General features: G+C 47.2%; 1 protein-coding gene across 2 annotated transcripts in view; it reads left to right on the top strand.

Annotated features, from left to right (window-relative positions):
- Positions 1–27,890, top strand: part of SHANK3 (SH3 and multiple ankyrin repeat domains 3) — a 755,611-nt gene that overhangs the window by 357,821 nt on the left and 369,900 nt on the right. For both annotated transcript variants that reach the window (XM_043522025.1, XM_043522029.1), the window contains exon 12: positions 4,541–4,880. In XM_043522025.1, coding sequence (XP_043377960.1) covers positions 4,541–4,880 — 340 coding nt within the window. The remainder of the gene's footprint in view (positions 1–4,540; positions 4,881–27,890) is intronic.

Raw genomic sequence — 27,890 nt, 5'->3', positions numbered from 1 at the left:
CTCCGCTTGATACCGGCTGCCAACTAGACATGGAGCCGTTGATCACTACCCTTTGAGTCCGACAATCTAGCCAGCTTTCTATCCACCTTATAGTCCATTCATCCAGCCCATATTTCTTTAACTTGCTGGCAAGAATACTGTGGGAGACCATGTCAAAAGCTTTGCTAAAGTCAAGGAACAACACGTCCACTGCTTTCCCCTCACCCACAGAGCCAGTTATCTCATCATAGAAGGCAGTTAGATTAGTCAGGCATGACTTGCCCTTGGTGAATCCTTGCTGACTGTTGCTGATCACTTTCCTCTCCTCTAAGTGCTTCAGAATTGATTCCTTGAGGACATGCTCCATGATTTTTCCAGGGACTGAGGTGAGGCTGACTGGCCTATAGTTCCCTGGATCCTCCTCCTTCCTTTTAATCATATCCCCCCTTGGTCTCCTCTTTTGTAAGCTGAAAAGTCCTAGCCTCTTTAATCTCTCCTCATATGGGACCCGTTCCAAACCCCAAATCATTTTAGTTGCTCTTTTCTGAACCTTTTCTAATGCCAGTATATCTTTTTTGAGATGAGGGGACCACATCTGTGCCCAGTATTCAAGATGTGGGCGTACCATGGATTTATATAAGGGGAATAAGATAGTCTACGTCTTATTCTCTATCCCTTTTTTAATGATTCCTAACATCCCGTTTGCTTTTTTGACTGCTGCTGCACACTGCGTGGACGTCTTCAGAGAACTATCCACGATGACTCCAAGATCTTTCTCCTGATTAGTTGTAGCTAAATTAGCCCACATCATATTGTATGTACAGTTGGGGTTATTTTTCCCAATGTGCATTACTTTACATTTATCCACATTAAATTTCATTTGCCATTTTGTTTCCTAATCACTTAGTTTTGTGAGATCTTTTTGAAGTTCTTCACAGTCTGCTTTGGTCTTAACTATCTTGAGCAGTTTAGTATCATCTACAAACTTTGCCACCTCTCTGTTTACCCAAATCCATCTGATTAGGCAGAAGCAACATCACAGTGTCTTTGTCCTTTGTTTACACATATTGGTATAAGAGTATCAAAAAGTCAAACCCAAAATTCTATCCTAGGCTAACAAACAGACCTCTATACTAACAATTCCCTCCCTGGATCCTGGAGACTGGTACACTGCCTTGAACTTGAAGGACGAGTATTTTCATATCTCCATCTTCCAAGGGCACAGACAGTTCTTCCATTTTGTGGTGGGTCTGTGTCACTTCCAATTCATGGCGCTCCCCTTTGGACTCTCATTGGCCCCACAAGTGTTCATCAAATGCAAGGCACTAATGGCTGCTCATCTGAGGTGTCGAGATGTCCAGGTCTATCTGTATCTCGAAGATTGGCTCATCAAGGGCAGAACTCGGGATCAAGTGCAAAAGAGCCTCAATCTGGTACTTTCTACCTGCCATGACCTGGGCTTGTTAATAAACTAAAAGAAATTGACCTTAATACTGGTGCAATGGCTAGAATTCATAGAGGAGGTCCTCGACCCCACGCGGGCCCAGGCCTTCCTCTCGGAGGCCCATTTCCGAGCCATAACAGACCTGATCTGTCATGTAAGGGCCCACTCGCTCACTACCTCTCACATGTGCCTGAGGTTGTTAGGTCACATGGTGGCATGTACTTACATGGTCCATCATGCCTCGCTCCATCTCCAGCCACTGCAAGCATGGTTGGTGTTGCTCTACATCCCCGAGAGGCCCGATCTAGACTGGGTAGTCAGAGTGCCAGATCACATATGGTCATTCGTGGAATGGTGGTTAGACTCTGTATCAGTGTTGGAGGGAGTTCCCTTTGTGGCTTCTTCCCCGTCACTGACCCTGATCTCCGATGCCTTGGACCTGGGCTGGGGATAGCATACAAGGCCGCTGGTCGCGGGACAATTGCTCCCTCCACATAAATGTCAGAGAGCTCAAAGCAGTTTGCTTGGCCTGCCAGGCTTTCTTGCCCCACCTGTTACGTGCCATCAACAGCATGAGCCTGGATACGGTTAGTACTCGGTGCCTTTGCACTCTGTGTTTTTGCCCAATGGAGCAGTCACTGTTTTGGAAAGGTGCTTGTGCAGGGTCTGAATGGACAGCATGGGCCGAGGGAGGCAGGGAGGGGCGGGGATCTTGACATGGAGAAGCTTCTAGCTCGCATCCGTCTACAATGGGATGCGGCTGGGGACACCCAGAACAGAAGATAGCACGGCGGTGTAGCTTACTAATAATAAATTAAAACTTAAATAGTAAATTAGTAACAAAGTAACAGGAAAATTTATATGTTGAGGTTCTCTCCATAGAATCAGCTGCCTCAGCCCTGGTCTGGGAATTGGGGTTGGTTGCTGCAGGGAGGGAATCAGGCTTGCCTTCCATGTCTCCTGCACAAATGAGGTCTCCTGAGGTCTCTCCCAACCCTAATCTTCTAGGATTCTAAGGTCCCAAGTCCCGAAGGGATCCTGGCTTTAAGGGGAGATCTTTCCACTGGCCTCCTCAAGCTCATCCCCCCATGACTCTTGCTGACCATCCTTGGGGGAAGGCGGCCAGCAGGCGCCACAAGCTGCCAGGGTTCAATGGTCATGGAATTAGCAAAATGTTGTCGAGCGCCTCAAAAAATGGACTGGTTACATGTCCCCTCGTCATCCCTCATTATTGTCATTCCTCATTTTAATGTAGGTGCTTCTGAGCTAGCTGTCTCCTTATCTAGCACTGTCCTGCATCCTGGGCATGGCCTAGCAATATCCACAAAAATGTCTTCCAGTGCCTGGCCACAAGCTCTTCCTGCACCAGGGCTTCTCCCCAGATTGCAATGAGATCTGGGGTCTCAGCGCAGGTCCATGCAGCAACTCCAGGCATTTTGTAGGGCTGCTGGAATACTTTTGAAGCTCTTGTGCTAAATTGGAATCCAATAGTGAATGGACAAAATCTGGCAGTACCCCAGCTTATAAATGGGGTGACGGGACATCTGATCAGCTTGACTCGAGAGCAGAGGAGGGCCCACAGGGAAACAGGTCAGAAACCATTGCCCACAAAGCAGAGGGGGTCAGCTGTTCGAAGACTGTCAAAGGAGATTGCAGCACTGTTTCATGCACACGAATCATAGCCCAGACTGACTGGCTTTGCAGTTTAAAAGAGAACTCCAGAGCTTGTGATAAACATAGTCAGTGCACTGTGATGGATTGCGTTGCGTGTAAACAAGCCGTTTCAAACTGGACTAAGTAAAAAGCTGCATATTAAACCACCTGTGTAAACAAGCCCCTAGTGTAGACAAGGCCTCTGATGCTTCTGCTACCTCCACGTCCCTCTGTCCAGTCTCCACAGTATCCGTAACATTTTCTTTACTGAGGTAGAAGGTGGCTCTTTCAGTAGCTTCCTGGGTGTCATAAAGGCACACAGGAGAAGGTGGGGATGCTAGAGGGTTTGGGCAGCGCAGTGGTGAGGGAGCGGGGACAGAGGCGGGAATGGTGGACTCAGGCTGTGGAGACTGTTGGGTGACATGCTCAGTTAGTGGTGTGTTATGTAGGGAGTTGTTGGGATGTCAGACCTGTGCTTTGGACCTGAGGCAGCGATCCAGCCATTGAGGACTCCCAAGGCGCTTTGGGTTTCTGGGAGCTGCTGTGGGATGTTAGTGGGAATTTTAGCAGTCGGGCGATAGCCATTTGGTCGGAGTGCTAAGGCTTGCCAGCTGGAGGAGGGCTGTTTCGGACCTGTCCGGAGGGACTCTAAATTTGCTCATTCATGGGTTCATTCACCAAGTCTGGAGTTTCCTGGGGTGTTTGTGCAGTGGCCTGCGAAGAGCATCCATTGTTTTTATCTGTCAGCTCCCCACGCTTGAGGACAGGACTTCGGAATGAGGGAGCAAAATGAGGGATGAGAGGAGCTGTAATTTCCAAATGAGAACCTTGCGGGTGGCAGCAGCTGCCCCGAGCCTGGGGCACAGGGAGCCTGGGGTCATGACAGGGCACTTAAGAGTCGGTGCGGCGAGAGTTGTGAAGGAATTGGAGGGAGAGTCCATTCTACACACCTCCCTATGAGTGGTCAGTTTTCCTCCTGGTGAAAGGCTAATAGGCGGATGCCTGGAATGGTGTCAGAGCCAGGATTCTGGACTCGATGGATGAACCATGAGTCTGACCCAGTTTGGCAATTCCCACGTTCCCTCTATGTTCCCCTCTCCTTCCCTGCCTGGGGGGTTGCAGCAGGCCCTGCACCTTCACCGTCTTTCTAGCCAAACAGGACTGGGTGAGATTCACCTTCGTTCCATTATCCTGAACCCCAATTAACAGAAACATGGCATGATGGGTGACTTGTGTCTCCAGGAACTCACTGTGCTGCTTCTCAGGACTGGCTCTCAGCACCTGGTAACCCTAGGAGCAACAGGCCAGCACTGGAAATAAACCAGACTACGTATTTTCTCGTGGCAATCAACATCATTATTGGTAGAAATGAATATTTTCAGAGACGTTGAGCACTGCAAAGCTGCGTTTAGCTTCTTGCGCGGTTGGTAACTGATGGGACTCTCTTTGCTTGGTTTCTTGCAGTGCCTTTTAGAGAAACTCCCAGCTACACAAAGAGGAGACGGATCACTGGCGCAGGCGGCCTCTCCTCCCCCCGCATGCTGCAGCGTTCTGCCAGCGACAACAATTTGAAAGCCGAGAGCCACCCGTCCTACTCACCAGTGCCCTCGCTCCGCAGCCTGCCCCCACAGCTGCTGGCACAGATGCAGGAAGCTGCTGTTGGGGCGGGGGTGGGGGACAGTAGCCTGGCGAGCACGGGCAGCTCCCGGAGCACTCACAGCCGCTCCCCATCTCTGCAGCGCGTGCAGGAAGAGAAGGAGGCCGACATGCACACACTCAGGAGAAGCAGCCGAGGCAAGGCCAGGTAAGAGAGGGCGTGGGGATGAGGGAGATAGGTCGCTTGGTGCTCACCCAGCAGCCCACTGTGGTTCCTTGCTGAGTTTGTGAGCTCCTGTGCTGGAGCTGTGAGAGAACTGGAAGGGGCTGCTGGGTTTGTGTGCGTGGGTTGGTGCGATCTCAGCCTCAGCGAAGCTGATATTGGACCAGGCCTGCCTCCTTCAGTGGCGTTTGCTGTGACAGGTGGTGCTGGATGTAGCTGACCTGACGTGTTTGTGTTCCTGGGAAGTCCCAGCTCTTGGAGCTAATCGGGGACCCTGCTTTGTCTCTCCGTGGTTGCGGGGAGCAGGGACACTGTTTGAGTGGGAACGGGCTGATCTGCGGAGTGTGAAGATACAGTGCAGTAACCTGATCTCTGAGGCTCTGCAACTTCCTAACCAAGCACCTCGGAGAACAGGAGCTGTCCTGGATACCAAAGGGGCATGTGCCCAGAGTTCATGAAGCAGGGGTTCGTTTCCTTTTCTCTCCTCCCACCCCCAATCTATTTCCGTGCCTCAGGAAACCTGTGAGTACATCAGATGCCATAGTTGACTTTGTTGTTGCTATGACAATGAAGCGTATTTTGAGGACGAAGACATCGAGGTGGCATATTGCAGACAATCGAACATCCACTATAGCCGAACTGACTTCCTGGCAGTACTCACTCACTCCTGCCTAGAAGTAGGTGCAGTTCCATTGTCCTGTAGAACCCAGCGCCATCTTTCACCCCCTCCACCATGCCAGGGTTTGGTACTGTTTGATACTGCCATCTTGCTGACGGAACAGTGGAGAGCTGGGTGAGGTTGGGCAATATCCAGGCAGACAGCCACTGCTAGGGTCACATGGGAAAGCTGCCAGAATGCTGTTTCATTTAGATTTATTGTCCTGGGAACAATATAACACACGTTCTCTCCTATTATTTCCCAGTCACACATTGGTCTTTCAGGGAATGATCCCCAGGTCTGACACCAACTCCTCATTGGCTGGTACTGGTCTTTGTAAAAGTGGTGGTGAGGATCCTGGGAACAACAAACACATGAGCATCACCTGGGCACCAGGGAAAATGACTAAGGCTGTAATTAAGGACATAAGAACAGCCATACTGGGCCACACCGATGGTCCCTCTAGACCAGTATCCTATCTCCGATAGAGGCCAGGTGCTTCAGAGGGAATGAACAGAACAGGGCAATTTCAAGGGACCCATCCCATCATAAAGTCCCAGCTTCTGGTAGTTGGAGGCTTAATGACACCCAGAGCATGGGGTTGAATCCTGGACCCTATTGGCTAATAGCTATTTATGTACCTGTCCTCCATGAACTTATCTTGTTCATTTTTGAACCCAGTTATACTTTTGGCCTCACAACATCCCCTGGCAATGAGTTCCACAGCTTGACAGTGCATTGTGTGATGAAGTTCTTCCTTTTGTAAGTTTTAAACCTGCTGCTTATTGATTTCATTGGGTGACCCTGGTTCATGTGTTATGTGAAGGGGTAAATAACACTTTCCTATTTGCTTTCTCCCCACCAGTCATGATTTTATAGACCTCTGTCATCTCCCCTCTTAGTTGTCTCATTCAGAAGGTGAACAGTCCCAGTCTTTTCAATCCATCCTTGTATGGAAGCTGTTCCGTACTCCTAATTGTATTTGTTGCTTTTCTCTGTCTGTACCTTTTCCAATTCTAATATAGCTCTTAAGATGGGGCAACGAGAACTGCACTCAGTATTCAATATGTGAGCATAGGATGGATTTATTTAGTGCCATTATAATATTTTCTGTTCTATTATTGAAGGACATAAATCCACACCGTGTAGAGGTCAAGCACAGGAGTTTATTACGTATAGCGCTGACGGAGTGCCACCTTGCTTACTAGGCTCAGAGACACTGTCAATCAATTGATTACAATGGAATATGTGGATTTTCCATGGGCAGGGGAAAGTGACGGGGTAGGCAGTCCCACTTCCTCGGATAGGTCTAGCAGCAAGACATGATAGCACAGTAGCCAATGGTCAAAGGTTACATAATGTCTCTGCCCATGGTCTCAAGTTACCAAATTAACATTTAACATTTAATCAGTACTTTAATAAATGTATTCGTATATACCATATACCAGGTTAATACATCAGCAGTGGATTTTAACCCTTCAATTATCTATCTCTTTCCTAATGGTTCCTAACATTCCTTTTTTTGACTGCTGCTGCACATTGAGCGGAAGTTTTCAGAGAACTATCCACAATGACTCTAAGGTCTTTCTTGAGTGGTAACAGCTAATTTAGATCCCATCATTTTGTCTGTATAGTTATAATTATTTTTTCCAACATGCATTACTTTGCACTTATCAACATTGAATTTTATCTGCCATTTTGTTGCCCAGTCACTCGGTTTAGTGAAATCCCTTTGGAGCTCTTCGCAGTGTGATTTGGACATAATTATCTTGAGTAATTTTGTATCGCCTACAAATTTTGCTGTCTCACTGTTCATCCCCTTTTCCATATTATTTGTGAATATGTTGAACAGCACATGTCCATGTACAGATACTTGGGGGACCCTGCTATTTATCTCTCTTCACTGTGAAAACTGACCATTGATTCCTACTCCTTGTTTCTTCTCTTTTAACCAGTTACTGATCCATGAGAGGACCTTCCCTCTTATCCCATGACAGCTTACTTTGCTTAATAGCTTTTGTCAAAGGCTTTCCAGAAGTCCAAGTACACTATATTGACTGGATCACCCTTGTCCAAACACTTGTTGCTACCCTCAAAGAAATCTAATAGATTGGTAGGCATGATTTCCCTTTACAAAAGATGTGTTGACTCTTGTCCAATAAATCATGTTCAACAGCGTCTCTGATAATTCTGTTCCTTACTATAGTTTTAACTAATTTGCCTGGTACTGAAGTTAGGCTTACTGGCCTGTAATTGCCAGGATCACCTCTGAAGTCTTTTTTAAAAATTGGCTTACCTTAGCTACCCTTCAGCCATCTGGTACAAAGACTGATTTAAATGCTAGGTTATATACCACAGTTAGCAGTTCTGCAATTTCATATTTGAGTTCCTTTAGGACTTTTGGATGAATACCTGTTGGTCCTGTTTGTGGCGGGATTCCTGGGGTGCAGCCTGGGACCGTGGGACCGCTGTGCCCTCTTAACTCTCTCCATCCTGGGCTGTCTCTCACAATGCCTTGTTAGTAACCAGCAGCAAACCCCTCCAGGTGCTGTGATCACTCAGCCAACAGCATGTGGAGCTCCATACCCAGCTAGATTGCATGAATGCTCCCAGAGCCACTCATGAATCACACAGAGAAAGGCACCTGCCAAATCCCCCCAGCTCCCAGCACTGTACCTCAGGATATACAGTCTTGCACTGCTCAAGATGAGCAGTGCAGATTTATTAATTGGTTCCCCACTTCATCAATGGAAAATGGATATACACCAGCCTTTGCCACACACTTCATACAAACTCACTGGTAAAGATAAACAGTTAAACAAATTTATATGTGATAGGCAAAAAGTCAGAGTTGATTGCCAAAATAAAATAAAATATAAGCATGTAGTCTAAACTCTCAACCCTATTAGATTGGGCAACATCTAGATTAAGCAGTTTTTCCCATCCCACTGGACATTGCAGTTGTTAATATACAGATTTGTCCCTTGAACTTGGGCCAGCCTCATCTGTTGGAGTCTTCAGTCTTCTTCTGAGTGTCTTGGTTGCTTGCAGCATGGGGGGCGGGGGAGGGGCAGGAGAAAGCCAAGCATGGGGCCCCTGTGTTCTGTTTTATACCCCCAGTCCCATGTGCTTGGAGAACACAAATCCAGGCATGTCTGGGGGGCATTTCTGAGTCCCCTGGCAAGATTGAGCAATTCCCCTGGTGTGGCCTCATGCAGGTGAGTCATGGAATTGTAGCTCCTCTGCACTGAAGATCGATGCACATAATTCATTTAGCTTCTCTGCAGTGGCCTGGTCTTCTCTGAGTGCTCTGTTAGCACCTCGATCGTCCAGTGGTCCCATTGACTTCTTTGGCAGGCTTCTCATGTACTTAAAATATATTCTGCTGTTGGTTTTTGTGTCCTTAGCCAGTTGTTCTTCAGATTCTTTCTTGGCCTGCCTTATACTTTTACCCTTTACTAGCCAGAGTTTATGCTCCTTTTTATTTTTCTCTGTAGGATTAGATTTCCAATTTTTAAAGGGTGTCTTTTTGCCACTAACGACCCCTTTTACTCTGCTGTTTTGCCGTGGTGGCATTTTTTTTGGTTGTCCTTCTCTTTTTTTTATTTGGGCCTCTATTACGGAGTTTTTAAATAGTTTCCATGCAGCTTGTTGACATTTCACCCTTTTGACTGTTCCTTTTAATTTTTATTTAACTAGCTTCCTCATTTTTGTGTAGTTCCCCTTTTTTGAAGTTAAATGCTACTGTGGAGGGTTTTTTTTGACATATTTCCACCTACAAGGATGTTAAATTTAATTACATTATGGTCAATATTACTGAGCGGTTCAGCTATGTTCACCTCTTGGACCAGATCCTGTGCTGTACTTAGGACTAAATCAAGAATTGCCCCTCCCCTTGTGGGTTCCAGGACCAGCTGCTCCAAGAAGCAGCCATTTAAGGTGTCAAGAAACGTTATCTCTGCATCCTGTCCTGAGGTGACATGTGCCCAGTCAATATGGGGATAATTGAAATCCCCAATTATTACTGAGTTTTTTATTTTTGTAGTCTCTCTAATCTTCCTGAACATTTCACGTTCACTATCACCATCCTGGTCAGGTGGTCGGTAACATATCCCTACTGCTATATTCTTATTATTAGAGCATGGAATTACTATCCACAGAGATTCTATGGTTCAGTTTGGTTCCTTTAAGATTTTTACTTCATTTGATTCTACGCTTTCTTTCACATATAGTGCCACTCCCCCACCAGCACGACTCTTATTTATTTGTACCCTGATATTACCTGTCCCATTGTTATCATTGTTCCATCAAATTTCTGTGATGCCTATTATAGCAATATCCTCATTTAATGCCAGGAATTCTAGTTCACCCATATTCGTAGCATTTAGACTTCGAGAATTTGTATATAAGCACATGTACATTTTGTCAGTATTCAGTTGCTTGCCTTCATGTGTTATATTTAAATGGGACTCTTTTATGTTTGACTACTCCTACCTGTAGTTTACCAACTTTTTTCCTATCCTCTTTAGTAGGATGTAGAGTTCCCTCTTAAATAAATTAATCTCTAAGGAATGTCTCTGCCCAACACGTGTGCTCTTCTGCACCTGTCGACTTTTCCACAGCCTTTAGTTTAAAAACTGCTCTACATCCTTTTTGCTTTTACAAGCCAGCAATCTGGTTCCATTTTGGTTTAGGGGGAGCCCATCCTTTCTGTGTAGGCTTCTCCTTTCCCCGAAGTTTCCCAAATTCCTAACAAACCTAAACCCTTCCTCCGTACATCATTGTCTGATCCACGCATTGAGACCCTGCGGCTGTGCTTGTCTTCCTGGCCCTGTGTGTGGAACTGGAAGCATTTCAGACAATGCTACCACGGAGGTCCTGGACTTTTATCTCTTACCTAGCAGCCTACATTTGGCCTCCAGGCCCTCGCTCCTACCTTTCCCTATGTCACTGGTACCCACATGTACCATGATCACCAGCTGCTCCCCAGCTCTGCACATAAGTCTGTCTAGATGTCTTGTGAGATCTGCAACCTTTGCACCCAGTAGGCAATTCACCCTTCGGTTCTCCTGGTCATCACAAATCCAACCATCAATATTTCTAAGAATCAAATCCCCCATTACTATTACCTGGCTCTTCCTAGTACCTGGGATTCCCTCCCTAGGACAGGTATCCTCAGGGCAAGAGGATACCATGACATCAGCTGGAAGAAGCGTCCCAGCAATGGGATTGTTTCCCTCTGCTCCAGCTTGGTGTTCTCCTTTCCCAAGACTTTCATTCTTCTCAGCAGCACAAAGGCTGTCAGACTGGGAGTAGGACCGCACTGCTGTGTCCCAGAAAGTCTCATCTATGTACCTCTCTGTCTCCCTGTGCTCCTCAGCACACAGCCCCCCAAAACAGACCTCACTCTAATCTTCGATCAAGCAAGCACATGGCTAGCAAACAAAAAACAAACAGACAGACAAACTCACCTCAAGGATCATGTAATCTTTCCTCCTTCACCTGGGGAACTCCTTCAAACAATTCCTCTGCATGGGCTGCCCCATGGATGTGTGTATTCTGACAGGGTCAGACCAGCTCTTCATCTCCGAGGGGAAGTCGTGTCTCTTCGACACACTTTCAGTTTCATTTTTTAAATTAATAACATAGTAGAGAAGATTGACTTGGCTTTTCAAAAGGCTTCAGGAATATAAATAACTATGAGGTATGGTTTGATATGTCAAAAACTGGCTAGGAGACAGAAAGGAAAGAGTAGGAATAAATGAGAGGCAAGGTGGTAATAACTTTTACTGGACCAACTTCTGTTGGTGAGAGACAAGCTTTCCAGCTTACAGAGTTTTGGGTTAGGGACCCTGAGGAAGAGCTCTGTGCGGCTCGAAAGCTTGTCTCTCTCACTAACAGAAGTTGGTCCCATAAAAGATATTACGTCAACTACACTGCATGCAACGATAGGAATAAATGGTCAGTTTTCACCATGGCAAAAGGGTAACAGCGGGGGCTTTAGGGTGTCATACTCTGCCCACTGTTTATTGTGTTTATTAATTATTTGGACATGGGGTGACCAGTTATGTAGCAAATGCTGCAAAGGCCAAAGTTATTTAGGTTCGTCAAGACCATGGAGGACTGTGAGGAACTTCAGAAAGATCTCCTGTGCCTCAAACAACCCCCTTGTCCAGGGACTCTCACACTCTTCCCCTCACGCTAGCGTTCAGGCAGGCTGCCACTCATCAGCTCCAGCTCACCCTGGGAGTAGCCTGTCTGCTCTTCTTCTTTTCTGCTCCTCCTTTCAGGCTGCTGCCCAAAGAGAGGGCACTTCCCAGCTCCTCCCCTCTGGGCCTCGCCCCTCCAGCTCATCCAGCTCTTCGTGGAAATCCCCTGCTCATCCTCTGCTGGGTCTGGTCACTGAGTGGAGCCTCAGATGAGCTGAGGTGGTGGCAGCTGTTCCGTCACAGGCCGAAGCATCATGGGCAAGTCAGCAGCTGACGCTATCTCATCGCACGAGAACAGGGCGATATGCAACGAAATAAAAAGGTGGCGAATTCCTAACTGATAAAAGGAAACACATTTTCACACAGTATGTGATTAGACTGTAGAACTCATTGCAAGAGGAAATTGTTGAAGCCAGGAGCTTAGTAAGATTCAAAAAAGGATTGGACATTTATACGGGTAACAAGAATAAGTGAAGTGTTATAATTAATGGAAGCATTTTCAAAATGGTCTGAAGCAACTGGTGCTGGCCACTTCTCGAGGCAGGATGCTGGATTCTATGGACCTTGCATCTGATCCAGTCTGGCCTTTCCTATGTTCCGGTGTAAAGCTAATGTACTCAATGCTTTTTTTGCCTCTGTCTTCACGAACAAGGTCAGCTCCCAGACTACTGCACTAGGCAGCACAGCATGGGGAGAAGGTGACCAGCCCTCTGTGGAGAAAGAAGTGGTTCGGGACTATTTAGAAAAGCTGGACGAGCACAAGTCCATGGGGCCGGATGCGTTGCATCCGAGAGTGCTAAAGGAGTTGGCGGATGTGATTGAAGAGCCATTGGCCATTATCTTTGAAAACTCATGGCGATCGGGGGAGGTCCCAGATGACTGGAAAAAGGCTAATGTAGTGCCCATCTTTAAAAAAGGGAAGAAGGAGGATCCGGGGAACTACAGGCCAGTCAGCCTCACCTCAGTCCCTGGAAAAATCATGGAGCAGATCCTCAAGGAATCAATTCTGAAGCACTTAGAGGAGAGGAAACAGCAACAGTCAGCATGGATTCACCAAGGGCAAGTCGTGCCTGACTAACCTAATTGCCTTCTATGATGAGATAACTGGCTCTGTGGATGAAGGGAAAGCAGTGGACGTGTTGTTCCTTGACTTTAGCAAAGCTTTTGACACAGTCTCCCACAGTATTCTTGTCAGCAAGTTAAAGAAGTATGGGCTGGATGAATGAACTATAAGGTGGATAGAAAGCTGTCTAGATTGTCGGGCTCAACGGGTAGTGATCAATGGCTCCATGTCTAGTTGGCAGCCGGTATCAAGCGGAGTGCCCCAAGGGTCGGTCCTGGGGCCAGTTTTGTTCAATATCTTCATAAATGATCTGGAGGTTGGTGTGGATTGCACTCTCAGCAAGTTTGCAGATGACACTAAACTGGGAGGAGTGGTAGATACACTGGAGGGCAGGGATAGGATACAGAGGGACCTAGACAAATTGGAGGATTGGGCCAAAAGAAATCTGATGAAGTTCAACAAGGACAAGTGCAGAGTCCTGCACTTAGGAGGGAAGAATCCAATGCACCGCTACAGACTTGGGACCGAATGGCTCGGCAGCAGTTCTGCAGAAAAGGACCTAGGGGTTACAGTGGACGAGAAGCTGGATATGAGTCAACAGTATGCCCTTGTTGCCAAGAAGGCCAATGGCATTTTGGGATGTATATGTATATATATTGCCAGCAGATCGAGGGACGTGATCGTTCCCCTCTGTTCGACATTGGTGAGGCCTCATCTGGAGTACTGTGTCCAGTTTTGGGCCCCAGACTACAAGAAGGATGTGGAAAAATTGGAAAGAGTCCAGCGGAGGGCAACAAAAATGATTAGGGGACTGGAACACATGACTTATGAGGAGAGGCTGAGGGAACTGGGGATGTTTAGTCTTCAGAAGAGAAGAATGAGGGGGGATTTGATAGCTGCTTTCAACTACCTGAAAGGGGGTTCCAAAGAGGATGGCTCTACACTGTTCTCAGTGGTAGCAGATGACAGAACAAGGAGTAATGGTCTCAAGTTGCAGTGGGGGAGATTTAGGTTGGATATTAGGAAAAACTTTTTCACTAGGAGGGTGGTGAAACACTGGAATGTGTTACCTAGGGAGGTGGTGGAATCTCCTTCCCTAGAAGTTTTTAAGGTCAGGCTTGGCAAAGCCCTGGCTGGGATGATTTAGTCAGGGATCGATCCTGCTTTGAGCAGGGGGTTGGACTAGATGACCTCCTGAGGTCCCTTCCAACCCTGATATTCTATGATTCTAAGGCACGAAGGCCTGATGAGCAGCAGGACCCAAAGGTGTAGTAAATAGAGAGAAGTTAATAGTGGGAGACACAATGGTCTCTCCTACACCAATGGATACATTACAGATCTGGAGGAGGAGGTGGGCAGTGACTTGATGAGCTTTGCTGATGACACTGCTTGACCAGTCATTGTCCTGTTTGCCTGCCCTGTTTTTTATGTGTTGGGTGCCTACAAAATGGTGGATTGGCTTTAAATTCATCCTGTTGCTGCGGGCCCTGAACTCTTTGTTCTTGCACTCAATCACCTCCGTATTGAGGGATCCTGCTGTGGTGTTTTAAGTGACTGGGCCTGTTCTGTGATGGGTCTTACTGTGAGGAACCCACTCCCACAATGTCCATCTCAGCTCTAATACTGAAGGAATTATAAATACCTGAAAAGAACGGGATAGCCCCTCCCTCCCCTCTCTCCCTTCCTTCTTTCCAACTCCTACCTGCTTTTATAGCCTCCTTCCTCCCACAGTGTGGGGGATGTTTAAAAGTTTATAGGGAGTGGGTTTTTCTTCTACTCTAATGATTTTGTTGCGTTCTGTTTAATGTTTTTACTGTGCTATTGTGAGGCACCCTGAACCCCTTGGGGAGGGTGAGAGGGGAAGCTGTGTTGAGGACTATGAGACTGTCTGTTGCACTGGGGTTTGAGGCACTGCAATGGCAGGTGAAACTCATAATGTACATTGGTTAAAATACTCATAGTTTTCCATAGAATAACAAGTTCTGAATTGGCAGGATCCTTTGGGGTCAGTCTGGGACTCTAAGAGGCTGCCTGCCCTCTTCATAGGTGCTGTTAGAAAAGTAAAGAAAGGGCTCAAAAATAGAGGATGTGGTATCAAGTGATGGGAGGCCTTCCTCTGTGGTCTTGTGTCCTGCTAGGTCACCTCCCCTTGAGATTGAAAAAGTCAGTGGTTAGAAATGTGGGCAGCATTTCCACAGGACGTGATCTTAGCAGAAACCAATAATTTAGTGTGTGGTGTTACCATAGAGTCATAGAAATGTAGGGCTGGAAGGGACCTTGAGAGGGACCAGCCCCATGCTGATACAAGGCTAAGTAAACCTAGACCATCCATGACAAGTGTTTGTCCAACCTGTTCTTAAAAACCTCCAGTGACAGGGATTCCACAACCCTCCTTGGGAGTCTGTTCCAGACCGTAACTACTCTGAGAGTTAGAAAGTTTCTCCTAATATCTAACTTAAGCCTCCCTTGCTGCTGATTAAACCTTTTACTTCTTGTCCTTCCTTCAGTGGACATGAAGAACAAATGATCATAATCATTTTATAACCGCTCTTAACATATTGGAAGATTGTTATCAGGTCCCCCTGCAGTCGTCTTTGTCAAGACTAAACTTACCCAGATTTTTTACCTTTCCTCGTAGGTTTTCTGAACTTTTTATAATTTTTGTTTCTCCCCTCTGGACTCTCTGCAATTTGAGCGGTGAAGGAAATGCCTTGCATTGTATGTCTGCACAGCAGCTGGGATGGTGCTTCCCAGCATGGGGAGACAGAGGCACTAGTTCTGCTCAAGCTAGCGCACTAAAAATAGCAGGGTGGGTGGTGGTATGGGCTAGGCATCTGAATACAGTTTCACCTGACCCCCGGGCTACGTACTTGGGCAGCAAACCTGAGCTGCCACCAATGTTCCCTCTAATTTTTCCCACCCATGTGCAGAATGAATTTTGTTATGTGCACCAATATGGAGGTGACGTGTGACACATCACCTTCATATCGGTGCACATAACAAAATTCATGTGGTGGGGGTGGGGCCGAGGGGTTTGGAGTGTGGGAGGGAGCTCATGGCTGGGGCAGAGGTTTGGGGTGCAGGGGTGTGAGGGCTCGGGCTGGGGATGCAGGATAGGTGCCCCTCTCCTGGCCCCAGCAGGTCCAGGCCGGTGCTGGATTCGAGCCAGGTGGGGATGCCCCAGCTGTGCCTGGGTGCGGGTGGTCGGCCGTGCCTGGTTCCGGGCTGGGCTGCCCTGGCTGTGCCTGGGTCCGGGTCGTGCCTGCATCCACGCTGGACCTGGGACTGGGCCAGGCTGCCCTGGCCACACTTGGGTCTGGGCCAGGCTGCACCTCTCCTGCCGTGTCTGGGTCCGGGCCGGGCTGCTCTGCCCTGGTCGTGCCTGGGTCCGGGCTGGGTGGACTTACAAGGGCTCTGGTCCGCTCCAGCTAAAAGCCCAAGGATCTTTCAATGTTGACCTTATGAACCTAGGATAGGCAGGTGGATACAGGGAAACTGTGTAAAGTATTTAGTATACTCTCATCCCCTGGACCCATAGCTCACTTACTCTGCCTGTCACTGTCCCAGGAAAATGGCCTTCCTTGTAAGGAACTTGACCTTACAAGTAAAATGGGCCTCAAAGGGAGATCTCATTAACTTCAACAAAACCATGTAGTATCAATAACACAGTCTGGGAGGTGAGTTTAAATTTCTCAAGCCCTTGTAGCAGATTCTGTCAACTCATGCCAATTTTCGGTACTGGAGCCCTGTATGAAGGTGCAGGATAAATGTTGCTGGTCCTAGTGGCAGATATATCTTGATAATTCCAATCAGTGTATAAAAGGAGTTGGTCTCTCTCTCTCTCTCTCTCTCTCTCTCGCTGGGTAGAGGAAAATGGAGGGCTGAATCCGAGAAGGTCCTGTGATGAAATCCTGAAAGTTTAGGCTTACGTCTGTGTTTGAATTATTAGAAAAGCCAGGCTACCAGAGGGAGGTAAGTTTGAGTTGTATACAGTCTGAATAATCTTATCAGAGCAATGTGGGGACGACTCCTCCTTGCAGCCTTCATGGATCTGTAGACAGGAGCCTGCCAAGAAAATGCTGAGCCCTCTTCATAGTCACCAAAGGTCAGAACAGCTGCTGGTTGGTTTTCAGGTTGATTTTTAAGGTGATGGTTTTGATGGATAAAGGTTGAAATGGCCTGGGACTTACCTGTCTAAGAGACCACCTCTCTCTCTGAGCCAGAGTGCTGCAGCTGAAGTCATCAGTGGTGCCTAAGCTGGAGCTTTTGTTTGGTTCTCCATAGGTCCTAATACCGCACTCATTGCCAGAGTGCGAGCACCTTCCAGTCGTAGAGTAAGCAGCACGACTAACACCTTCTTGTGTTCTCTTCGGGGGGGGGGAGGGGGGGGGGGAGGCGGGGATTGTGCATGCAGGGTGGTATTTTGATAGGCTTATTTACTAAGTATGGACACTGGACCTTGAATTTGACTTGATATTCTATGGGAAGACAGTGTAGAGAGTGGAGGATGATGGGTATTAGAGGGGGACTGCTGCCAGGGTGTCCCCGTGCCTTGGGAATTTGTTCGTGCCTTGGTCCATAATTGCCTGACTTTGTTAACTTTGTGGGCATGCTGCAATGCTTATCTTTTGTCCTGAGCTTGTCTTGTGTGGGAAGAATGGGGTGTGTTGTGGTGGGGGTGTCTGGAGAGGACTCTGCTGCCAGGAGAAGGAGAGGATACATTTTGTTACACCTTGCTGCTGCCGGTATATTATTTTAGGGACCAACTGAGGGAGTCTGCTGATTTCACGGTCTCATGTACAGTTCTAGATAGACTGTCAGAGCTGCGGATGGGCCTATTTTCATTGAATGTAAATAAATGAATTCAAAGTTAGAGACATGAAATCTGTGAAAGAAAGGACATCCAAGCCCACTTGTGTGTGGCTTATCAACGGCTCCGCATGGGTCTCGTTTCAGCAGGCTACGGACCTATTCCACTTCGTGTCAGAGTTGGACTGTGCTGCGAGACCAGTGTGAGTTACTTGGAAGTTGGTGACATTTTTAAATGGTGACATTTGATTGGGGTGAAGCAGAGAGAAAAAGGTGCAAGTTTCTTGGCCCTCTCATGAGTGAGGGTGGAAGCCCTAAGGATGTGCCGAGATGAGGTTATATTCCTGAACGTTGGTAGTAAAGGTGTTAGCTGGAGAAGCTGGACACAGTTTGACCCACAGAGATTGGGGTAGTCCTAAGATAGGGTTGTGGCTGAGTTAGCTCAGCTGGCCCTGCACACCAGGACTGGGGCAGCAGGTACTGGTGGGCCAAGCAGTGGACGCTTTTCTCTTACAGACTTGAAGGAAAGGGCTTATTTGTTGGGGAAATTTGGGAAATGATTTCTAAGATGCATGTTACTTTTGTTTTGTCTTTTGGTACCATATTTGCACTAAATAAATGCTTCCACACTGGGGAAAATGGGTTTGTAATATATTTGGGCCACCTAATCTGTCAATACTGACACATACATGAATGTGTATGGCTGTTTGTCATAAATATAAAGGGAAAATCCCTCCTGGCCAGAGGAAAATATTAAAATCCCTCCTGCCCAGAGAAAACACCCTTTCACCTGTAAAGGGTTAAGAGGCTAGGATAACCTCGCCGGCACCTGACCAAAATGACCAATGAGGAGACAAGATACTTTCAAAGCTGGAGGGGGGGAGAAACAAAGGCTCTCTGGCTGTCTGTGTGATGCTTTTGCTGGGACCAGAACAGGAATGGAGTCTTAGAACTTAGTAAGTAATCTAGCTAGAGATGCGTTAGATTCTGATTTCTTTCAATGGCTGAGAAAATGCGCTGTGCTGAATGGAATGGATATTCCTGTTTTTGTGTCTTTTTGTAACTTAAGGTTTTGCCTAGAGGGATTCTCTCTGTTTTGAATCTGATTACCCTGTAAGGTATTTACCATCCTGATTTTACAGAGGTGATTCTTTTATTTTTTCTTCTATTAACATTCTTCTTTTAAGAATCTGATTGTTTTTTCATTGTTCTTAAGGTCCAAGGGTTTGGGTCTGTGTTCACCTATGCAAATCGGTGAGGATTTTTATCAAACCTTCCCCAGGAAATGGGGTGTAAGGTTTGGGAGGATTTTGGGGGGAAAGACATTTCCAAACGGGCTCTTTCCCAGTTATATATCTGTTAGACGTTTGGTGGTGGCAGCGATAAAGTACAAGGGCAAAAGGTAAAATAGTTTGTACCTTGGGGAAGTGTTAACCTAAGCTGGTAAAAGTAAGTTTAGGAGGTTTTCATGCAGGTCCCCACATCTGTACCCTAGAGTTCAGAGTGGGGAAGGAACCTTGACACTGTTCTGAGAGGGTCTTTCTGCGCATGTCAGGATACCTGCTTGGAAACACCAATCTTCTCTATTTCTACCCTCTCAAGGATCCTGCTTTCACTACATGCTGACACAGATTGGCTCTAGCAAGTCCTCTCTGCTGGCCTACAGCCTTCTGGGGCAGGAAGGTTTTTAGATGAGCCATGTATACCAGGGCTTCTGTACATCAGTTAACTCTGGGGAATTAGATGGGACTTTGTCTTGAACCCTAGTGTCTCCAGAACTGTGATGGAGGCGTAGACTGATTCTAGGTACCCTTTAAGCAGCTTATCCTCTAGGGGAGAACTTCCACACTTCGGTCATGGGTACTTCTATGCAATAATATATTGACTCGTGTGAACTAATATGGAGGTGGTCCCGTTCCTATATCATAATCCTGATTAATGTAATGAATTCCTAGTGAGACAAAGTCAGACCTGGCTGCTATCAGAGAGTGGTTGGTGGAAGGCAGGTATATCAGCCTAGAATGGTGAAGGTCACTTTTCCTATGAATTGAAAGAGGCTACCTCAGGATAATTAGAGACACATCCAATTAAAGGCTGCAGGTGACTTCTAAAAACCCCTCTTCCAGTAGAAGAGTGGGAGGAGGGATGAGAAACAATCTGTGGCTGGGAGAAAAGGCTTCTCCTAGCTGGAGGGCTGTTCTCTCTACAGGGGGAACACTGCACTTACCTCTGTTTGAGGAAGGCTGGAGACCGGAAGCCAGCATGTCAGTGCTCCAGTGGGAGCACAGAAAAAGCCCTGGCTGGGATGATTTAGTTGGTGTTGGTCCTGCTTTGAGCAGGGGGTTGGACTAGATGACCTCCTGAGGTCTCTTCCAACCGTAATCTTCTATGATTCTATGTATATCTTTTGTGTTGTGGGTTTCTCACTTAAGAGAGCTCCTCCAGTCTGCCCTGAGGCCTGCCGTGTCACTACTGTAAATAAACCAAAGTGAAGAATTAAAAACTTTGGGAGTAAGTTTACTGCAGGTCCAGCTCCCCCCAGCCAGAGGGAGAAACGCCGAGTCTGATGTGGTGAAAGAGGTGTCTTGCCACGCTGGGATTGTCTTGATGAACCTGTCATAAAGGCTGAAAGAATCGATCCCATATTTCAGCCCCAAGCCCTTTGCAAACATTCGCCGGTCACTTCCAAGTTAACGTTCCATTTTGCAAACTCCCCTCCTGACTCAAGACAGTGGAGGCTCCACTGTAAGGAGAGAGGTACTGGAAATGTCACGCTCCTCTCTGGGCTCCCAGACAAACACATGGCAACCCACTTCAGTCCATAAAGAGGCAGCCACTAATGCTCATTCATAGCTCTCCGCTTGTATCTGTCAAGTGATTCCTCATCCTCTAATGCCATATTTTAAGATGCTTTTCACCACCTTCAAAGATCTGCATAACTTGGCCCTCCCCTATTTATCCGCCTCACTGAGCTTCGTATTGTCCCTCACTCCACCAGTGTTCCCAACTTTGTCCACCTATATGTCAGCCCCCTGTGCGCCTTCTTCCACACCGCCCCCCGTGCACCTTCTTCCACCCTGCCCACTGTGCGTTTTCTTCCACGCCGCCCTGTGTGCCTTTTTGCACAGAGGTAATCTAACTGTTAGCCGTGTAATGAGTATTTGGGACAAATGACTCTTGGTCATCAAGCAACTGTAAATACAAAGTTTTCTTTGTCTGACTGTATTAGTGTTTTCATGTGCAGGAGAGGCCAGGAGCATCCATCCATTTGTTTTGTAATCACTGAGGCCAGGGGGCAGCACCTCATTAGAGCTGCAGAGCCCGTTTCCAACAGGGTAATTTATCACTATTAGTGCACATTCATTCAGAAAGAAACTCCAGGGGAGTCTCACATTTGTCCATTGAAGATTCTTATCCCAACTGTTAAAACAGGTCTAAGAGCCACAATAGTGGCATTTCCTTTGTCTGTAATGACCCTTTGCATAGCTTTGGCAACATAATTTCTCATGCCCTCAGAAACAACAGGTGCTTTCTCATCTCCAGGGCCTGCTTGCCTCTGCAGACTCCTACTTCTAACACTCCCTGTGCCATCAAGACAAGTATGTTTCTTCCCATGGATTTTGTATATTGTACATGTCATTTTATTTTCCTCCTCTCTGAAATGCAGCCAAGCATAGTAATGAAGCCACAGTTCAGAAAATGTTCTCTCTGGCTTCTTTACTATGTGGATTTTTGGACTGATAACTGGAGGAGTTGATGGTGACATGACCAACAATCTCAGCACCTGTATTACATCTGGCACTGGCAACCTCACTAGTACTCCAATCCTCACCACTAACTTTAGCCCATTCAAGTAAACTGTGTCCAGCAACAGAGGGGCATGTTTTCTTTATTTGCCCTCGACAGCAGGAATCTTTGAAAGGGGAGATGTCAAACTACAAAATTACAACTGGCTACTCCATGGCACATGTTCACAGGCTGGAGCGTGTAGGACCACAGTAGAATAGTGCCCTTCTAGATAGTTTTTATAACGTATATATGATGGAAACAACCTCCCCTTGCCCTTTTCAACTGCAAAAGAAGTGTGGACACCCCCTTCCCTTTTCTAGACCCCTCTGCTGAAGAATTCTGGCAACCTTCTTTCATTAACGAATTACAGATTTTTAAGGTGCTAAGACATCAGTTTTATTTCAACAGCCAAAGCCCAGGAATTCTATTTTTAATCTTCTCTGACCCATCCCGAGCGGTTTTAACAAAATGACTTCCCTATATCAGCCTTGTGCCCTTTTTTTAACAATATGAATTAATTCACTTTTCCCATAGTTTTTATTTTACTTCAGCAGTCTGAATGAGAGCTCTGTCCCCAGGCCTGCATGGTTGGTTGGTTGGTTTTTATAAAATCAATGTGCTTTATGCTTCTGGCTTACTGGAGGGTTTGAATCGATTGGTTTTGTTCTCTCTGCTTTGAGAGAGTGTGTGCGTGTGTGGGGAACACCACGATTTGCTCTTCTTTGAGTGACTGCACATGCGCGTTCCACTTTGGTGTGTGCGCGTCCCACGCACAGTCATTGGAAACTTTCCCATTAGTGGTACCCGTCAGGACAGCTCAAAAGCCCTCTGCTGCCGAGTGCCACTGGAGTCGGTATAAAGGACCTGGCTGACCTTGAGCCCCGTCAGTTCTGTCTTACCGCCCATTGTGGTTGCTGGAACTGCTCTTCATGTATTTGCAAGTTCTCTCAGTGGACTGTGCTCTCTTGTATTGCAAATCGTTTGTGTTATTAAGATTGTTGTATTTAGAATTGTTCCAAGTTTTGATTGACTCCCGGTGCCGAAGGATGCCTCTGTCACTGGGCTTCAGGCCCTGTGTTTCCGACAGTAAGGCTTGAGGTGCTGTGGGGATGCTCACATTGGAGAGCGTTGCCAAATTTGTAGGGACTTTAAGCCTCACATGAAGAAAGATGGTGAAGTCAGGCTAAAGTTTCTACTCACGGGGTGGCTTTGAGACCTTCATCTGAGCCAGATTGGTCACGAGAGCGTTGCCAAATTTGTAGGGACTTTAAGCCTCACATGAAGAAAGATGGTGAAGTCAGGCTAAAGTTTCTACTCACGGGGTGGCTTTGAGACCTTCATCTGAGCCAGATTGGTCACCATGTGCCTTAGTGTCAGTGTGCCTTAACCTTAAGAGTCCATCAAGTCTGGAGTCAGAAGGAGCTCCTTCCACGCCTGCAGCCCTGCGCCGTAACGACACTAGCTTGGTACCAAGCATGCCAAAGGCATATGCGGCTGCCAGGATCCATCTGATCCTGTCGGTGCCAGTATCACTATCAGTACAAGAGTTGGTGTTATTGGGGCTGGTGGACATGGGAGAACGGATAGGATTTCTGCAACACTTGGTACCATGCCAGTTTCATGTACTCTGATGGCTCACCGTTCAGTACCATCAAAGGAAAAACCCAAGATGCTCACTTCTCTCTGGGCTTCTCCACCTTGGCACTGATGGCTGGCACCATTGGAACTGCTTCTTCATGGTCAGCAGAAAGAGAGTCATCATCTTCTGAATCGGAGGTTGAGTCCTACATTTCCCATCCTCAGAGCCACTCTCGCACCAGACAGTCCCACCCTTCCATATATCCTGTCACAGGAGTACCACTGAATGGTTGGCAGGAGGTCACAGGGGGATTATGCCTGTCCAGTGGCCTTTTTGGAATCCATGGAGCTTTTCCCCAGTTTCCAGATTGTCTTCAAAGTTGGTGACCTCAGAAAGGCATGTGGCTCTTACTCACTGGGCAGCACAGTTCCTGACTCCAGTACTGAGCCTGGTACCGGACTCCAAGAGCCAGCTCAACAGCACCATGCAGATCAAGAAAGGAAGGAAGAACGTCCACAACCAGTGCTGGCCTCCTCTTCCTCCTTCTCTGATGAGGCAGTCTCGGGGAGGGGGCCATGTTGCCTCTCCCAGATGACTAGACGGTGCCCCAGGAATTGTTAAAGAGGTTGCCTTAAGTCTGGCATACATGTGGAGGAAATAAAAGAATCCTCTCATGTCCTGGTTGATATTTTAGTCACTGCAGGTCCTTCCAGATTGGCCCTGCCTCTCAATGAGGCCAAAATGGGTGCAGTTAAGGGACGGTGGCAGACACCTGACTCCCTATTCAAAGGGGGCTGAGCGCAAGCATTATGTGCCCATCTCAGGATTCTGAGTTTCTTTACTCCTGCTCCTCCCACCCTGGTTTGCTGGTGGTATCTGCTGCCAATGAGAGGGAAAGGCAGGGGCTCCAGGGTGCAACCCCAAAATCAAAAGACTCAGAGAAGTTAGAAATGTTGGTTAGGAAAATGTATTCTATGGGGAGGAGGAAGGGGTTTGTAGCTCAGGATTGCAAACCAGCATGCACTTTTGGGCAGGTGTGACTTTACCATATGGGGCTCCATGCTGAAATTTAAAGACATGCTCCCAGAAGAGGCTAAGCAGGAGTTTACCTCGCTAGTGGATGAGGGGAAATTAGTTACTAGGATCTCGCTGCAAGCTGCTCTGGGTGCTGCTGACTTGGCTGTCAGGTCCATGGCTTCAGCAGTGGTCATGCATAGGAGCTCCTGGTTGCAGTCCTCTGGGCTCCCTCAAGAGATCCAGCAGACTATGCAGAACCTGCTCTTTGAGGGATCCTTGCTCTTTTCGGAGCAGAATGATGCTCAGCTCCATGGGTTAAAGGACTCAAGGGCAACCCTAAAGTCCCTTGGGTTGTACACCCTAGCCCCTTCCAGGAAGCACTCCAGGCCTCAGCAGCCCCTTGACTCTTATGCTCTGGCTGTCCAACAGGACCTGCAGAGAAAGAAGAGTTTAGTATAAGCTTACACCACCTCCTCTTTCAACCTCTGTCTACCCCACCTTGACATCCAGGGGGTTTTAAGCAGGTGTTTTGATGGGAGGCTTGAGGATGCTGCACCAGTTTCCAGGAGTCCATACCCTATTTTTCCTTTGTTTGCAATCCGCTTTTCCCATTTCCTCAGTGCTTGGACCTCTATGACCATGGACCATTGAGCGGTGAGCACTGTAGAAGTTGTATAAACCCTCCAATTTAATTTCTACCCCTCCTTCCCACCCTCCTTCCCTATCCCTCTTCAGGGACCCTTCTCACAAAGAACTTCTGGTCCAGGAGGTTCAATTTTTCCTTCAGGTGGGAGATGTAGTGGAGTTTTGTAAGAGGGAAGGGTTTCTACTGCTGTTGTTTCCTAATTCTGAAAGCCAACGGAGGTCTCAGACCTATTTTAGATCTGTGTCAGCTCAACAACAATCTCAGAAAAATAGATCCCAGAGACTGGTACACAACCCTTGATTTAGGAAATGCCTGCTTTCGTATGTCGATATATCAAGGGCACAAAAAATTCCACAGATTTGTAGTGGAGCACTTGCCTTACCAGTTCATGGGGTGCTTCCATCTCCAGCTCCTTGACTGTTCACAAAATATATGGCTTTGGTAGCAGCATTCATCAGGAGACCGGGAGTGCAGGCCTACCCTTAGCAGGATGACTAGCTAGTCCAAGGCCAGTCCAAAGCACAGGTTATATCCAGTGTTCAACTCATTCAGTCAGCTTTCGAGGCCGTAGGCCTTCTGATCAAAGCAGACAAGTCTATCCTTTGCCTGGTACAGAGAACAGAGTTCATAGGGGTTGTGTTGGACTCTACCCAGGCCACAGCGTTCCTCCCAGAGTCGAGATTCCAGTCTATTCAATCTGTCATGGCAGACCTCAAGATTCATCCATCACAACAGCCTGAAACTGTATGTGGCTCCTAGGGCACGTGGCCTCATGCACATAGGTAGTACAACACGCGAGGCTGCACCTCAGACATGGCTGGCCTCAGTGTACTCGCCAAGCCTTCTGCGTTTGGGCACTGCTCATGGTACTTTCATAGGTTATAATTTTGCTGAATTGGTGGCTGAATCCTCTAAATGTTTGTGTGGGCATTCCCTTCCTCCGCCCTGAACCATCAGCAACTCTGGTTTCAGACATGTCGGCTCTAGGGTAGGGTGAACTCAGAGCCTTTGGTCCTCAACAGAGCTTGCTCTTCATATCAATGTCAGAGAGCTCAGAGCAATCCATTTTGCCAGTGAGGCATCCTACCTCACAGACAATATTGCAGCCCTGTTTTACCTCAACAGGCAGGGAGGAGCTCACTCATTGCTCCTGTGTGTGGAAGCATTTCAACTATGGGAATTTTGTGTAGCCCCTTCAATCAACTGCAAGGCCTTTTACCCTCCATGGTGCAGAACGAGCTAGCTGATTGCCTGAGCAGGTCTTTCTGCAGTCACCACAAGTGGTCTCGTCACCTGGATATAGCCAGATGCATTTTCCAGCAGTGGGGGAACTCTCCAAATAGACGTATTTGCAAACAAGTATAACCGAAAATGTCACCAGTTCTGCTCCCTCACAGATGTCTTCCTCCTACTGTGGACAGGAAAGCTTTATTATGCTTTCCCCCTCAATCCCACTCCTACACAGTGTGCTACTAAAGATCAAGAGGGACCACACCTGGTCAAAGATAAAGCTGCAAAATCTAGGACCAGGCCTACCCGCGACTCCAATCTCTTTGAATAATGAAATTGTTGAAGCTGTCTCCAGCTTTTGCTATTTGGGTCTATACTCTCCAGTTCCTCCAACTCTCACACGGAAGTTCTCAATTGGATTGGCATCACAGCGTCTGCCATGGGTCGTTTACAGTGAATATGGAATCAAAATCATCTCAGCACAATAACCAAGTTCAAGATCTATTCGAGCTGTATCCTCTCTATACTCTTGTATGGTTGCGAAACATGGACACTATACCATGCAGACAGGGCAAAGCTGGAGGCTTTCCACACAAAATGTCATCATTGAATATTTGATATAAAGTGGAATGACTTCATCTGTAATGCAGATGTTTATGGTTGCTCCAGTCAACAGACTCCTGGGGCCATTGTCTGCAGGTGGCATCTTACACTTTTTGGATATGTCGCAAGAATGCCACAAGGTGTTCTGGTGAACGTAGTTCTCTGGGTGGCTTGTAACATTCGGGATAAAATTCCACCAGCCAAGGGGTGGAGGTGTCCCAGAGGCAGATCCCCTATTACATGGGTTCATCAAGTCTGTTCTGATGTTGGTCTCTCAGGCCATCAAGGCCTTGCAGCCACACAAGAATGGACCAAATGGTGAACAATCGCTATGGCCAACTGTTCGGCTGAGCATTGAAGAAGAAGTTTGGCCCCTCCAACATCATTTCTTGTCTGATGCAGGTTTATAAAGAGTACAGTGCTCCAGTGCATGCTTCATAAATATACTTTGGCCTTGTGTACTTTATAACATAAACAAAAAGAGCTGTCAAAGCAAGCTTTTCTGGGGAAAAGTGTCATAAAAATGGCATAGGGGGCTCCATGGTTATCATCTCCCAGTGACTGCACACCAGATGTGTGCAGGTTACAAGTAAAAACCATGTGTGTTTGTTTTTTAAGTGCCAACCTTGCAGACTCAATGTGTGCCCTGGGAGTCAACCTTGGCTCTGTCCTTCCTGTACATCACTGCTAGCAATCAATGTTCCGCAGGCCAAACACTGCCCTTTCTTAAACTCTGTGCAGCCCCTTTATATTCAATGGTTTTGCACATGTGTAATAGACTGGAGCTTAGGGAACGCAACCCTGCTGACGATACACGAGGAGGAATAGAATCCAGCTGATCTCTTGTCTCAGTGATATTATCAGGAGCAAAAGAGAGAGAGAAGATGAGAGATAAAGTGTCACTTGCCAGGATCTGTAGTTAACTACACATTCCCTGTTTGTCCTCTAGTACTAGCCTTTGCTAGTAACAACTGTACTTTGCCCACCTCTAGCACCCTCCATGTGAGCATCTCAAAGTGCTTTCCAGTAAGGAATGAATACATCCTCACCCTTCATTGCACCCCTTGAGTTCTGGATGATGACTTAATCACTGTTCCTTCCTCTGGCTCCTCCATCTGGGATCACACCACTCTTGATTGTTGACCTCCTTAGTCTCATCACCAGCCTTTCTGTCCTCTTCAGCCTTTATTTTCTGACTCCATCCCCTCCACGTACAAACACACAATACTATTCCCCTATCCTCAGAAAGCTATCCCTCCACCCCATCTCTTTGCCTTTCACCTCTCAGTGCCTCGGATGATCCATTTGCAACCACTGGACATCCTCTTCTCTAACTCCCTCCTGGATCTGCTCCAATATGGCTTCCACACTCTTCAGTCCATTGAAACTGCT

The sequence above is a fragment of the Chelonia mydas genome, chromosome 1, assembly GCF_015237465.2.
Source record: "Chelonia mydas isolate rCheMyd1 chromosome 1, rCheMyd1.pri.v2, whole genome shotgun sequence".
Classification (NCBI taxonomy): domain Eukaryota; kingdom Metazoa; phylum Chordata; order Testudines; family Cheloniidae; genus Chelonia; species Chelonia mydas.
Note: the sequence above shows the minus strand (reverse complement) of the source record. Positions and strands in the feature narration are given on the sequence as shown.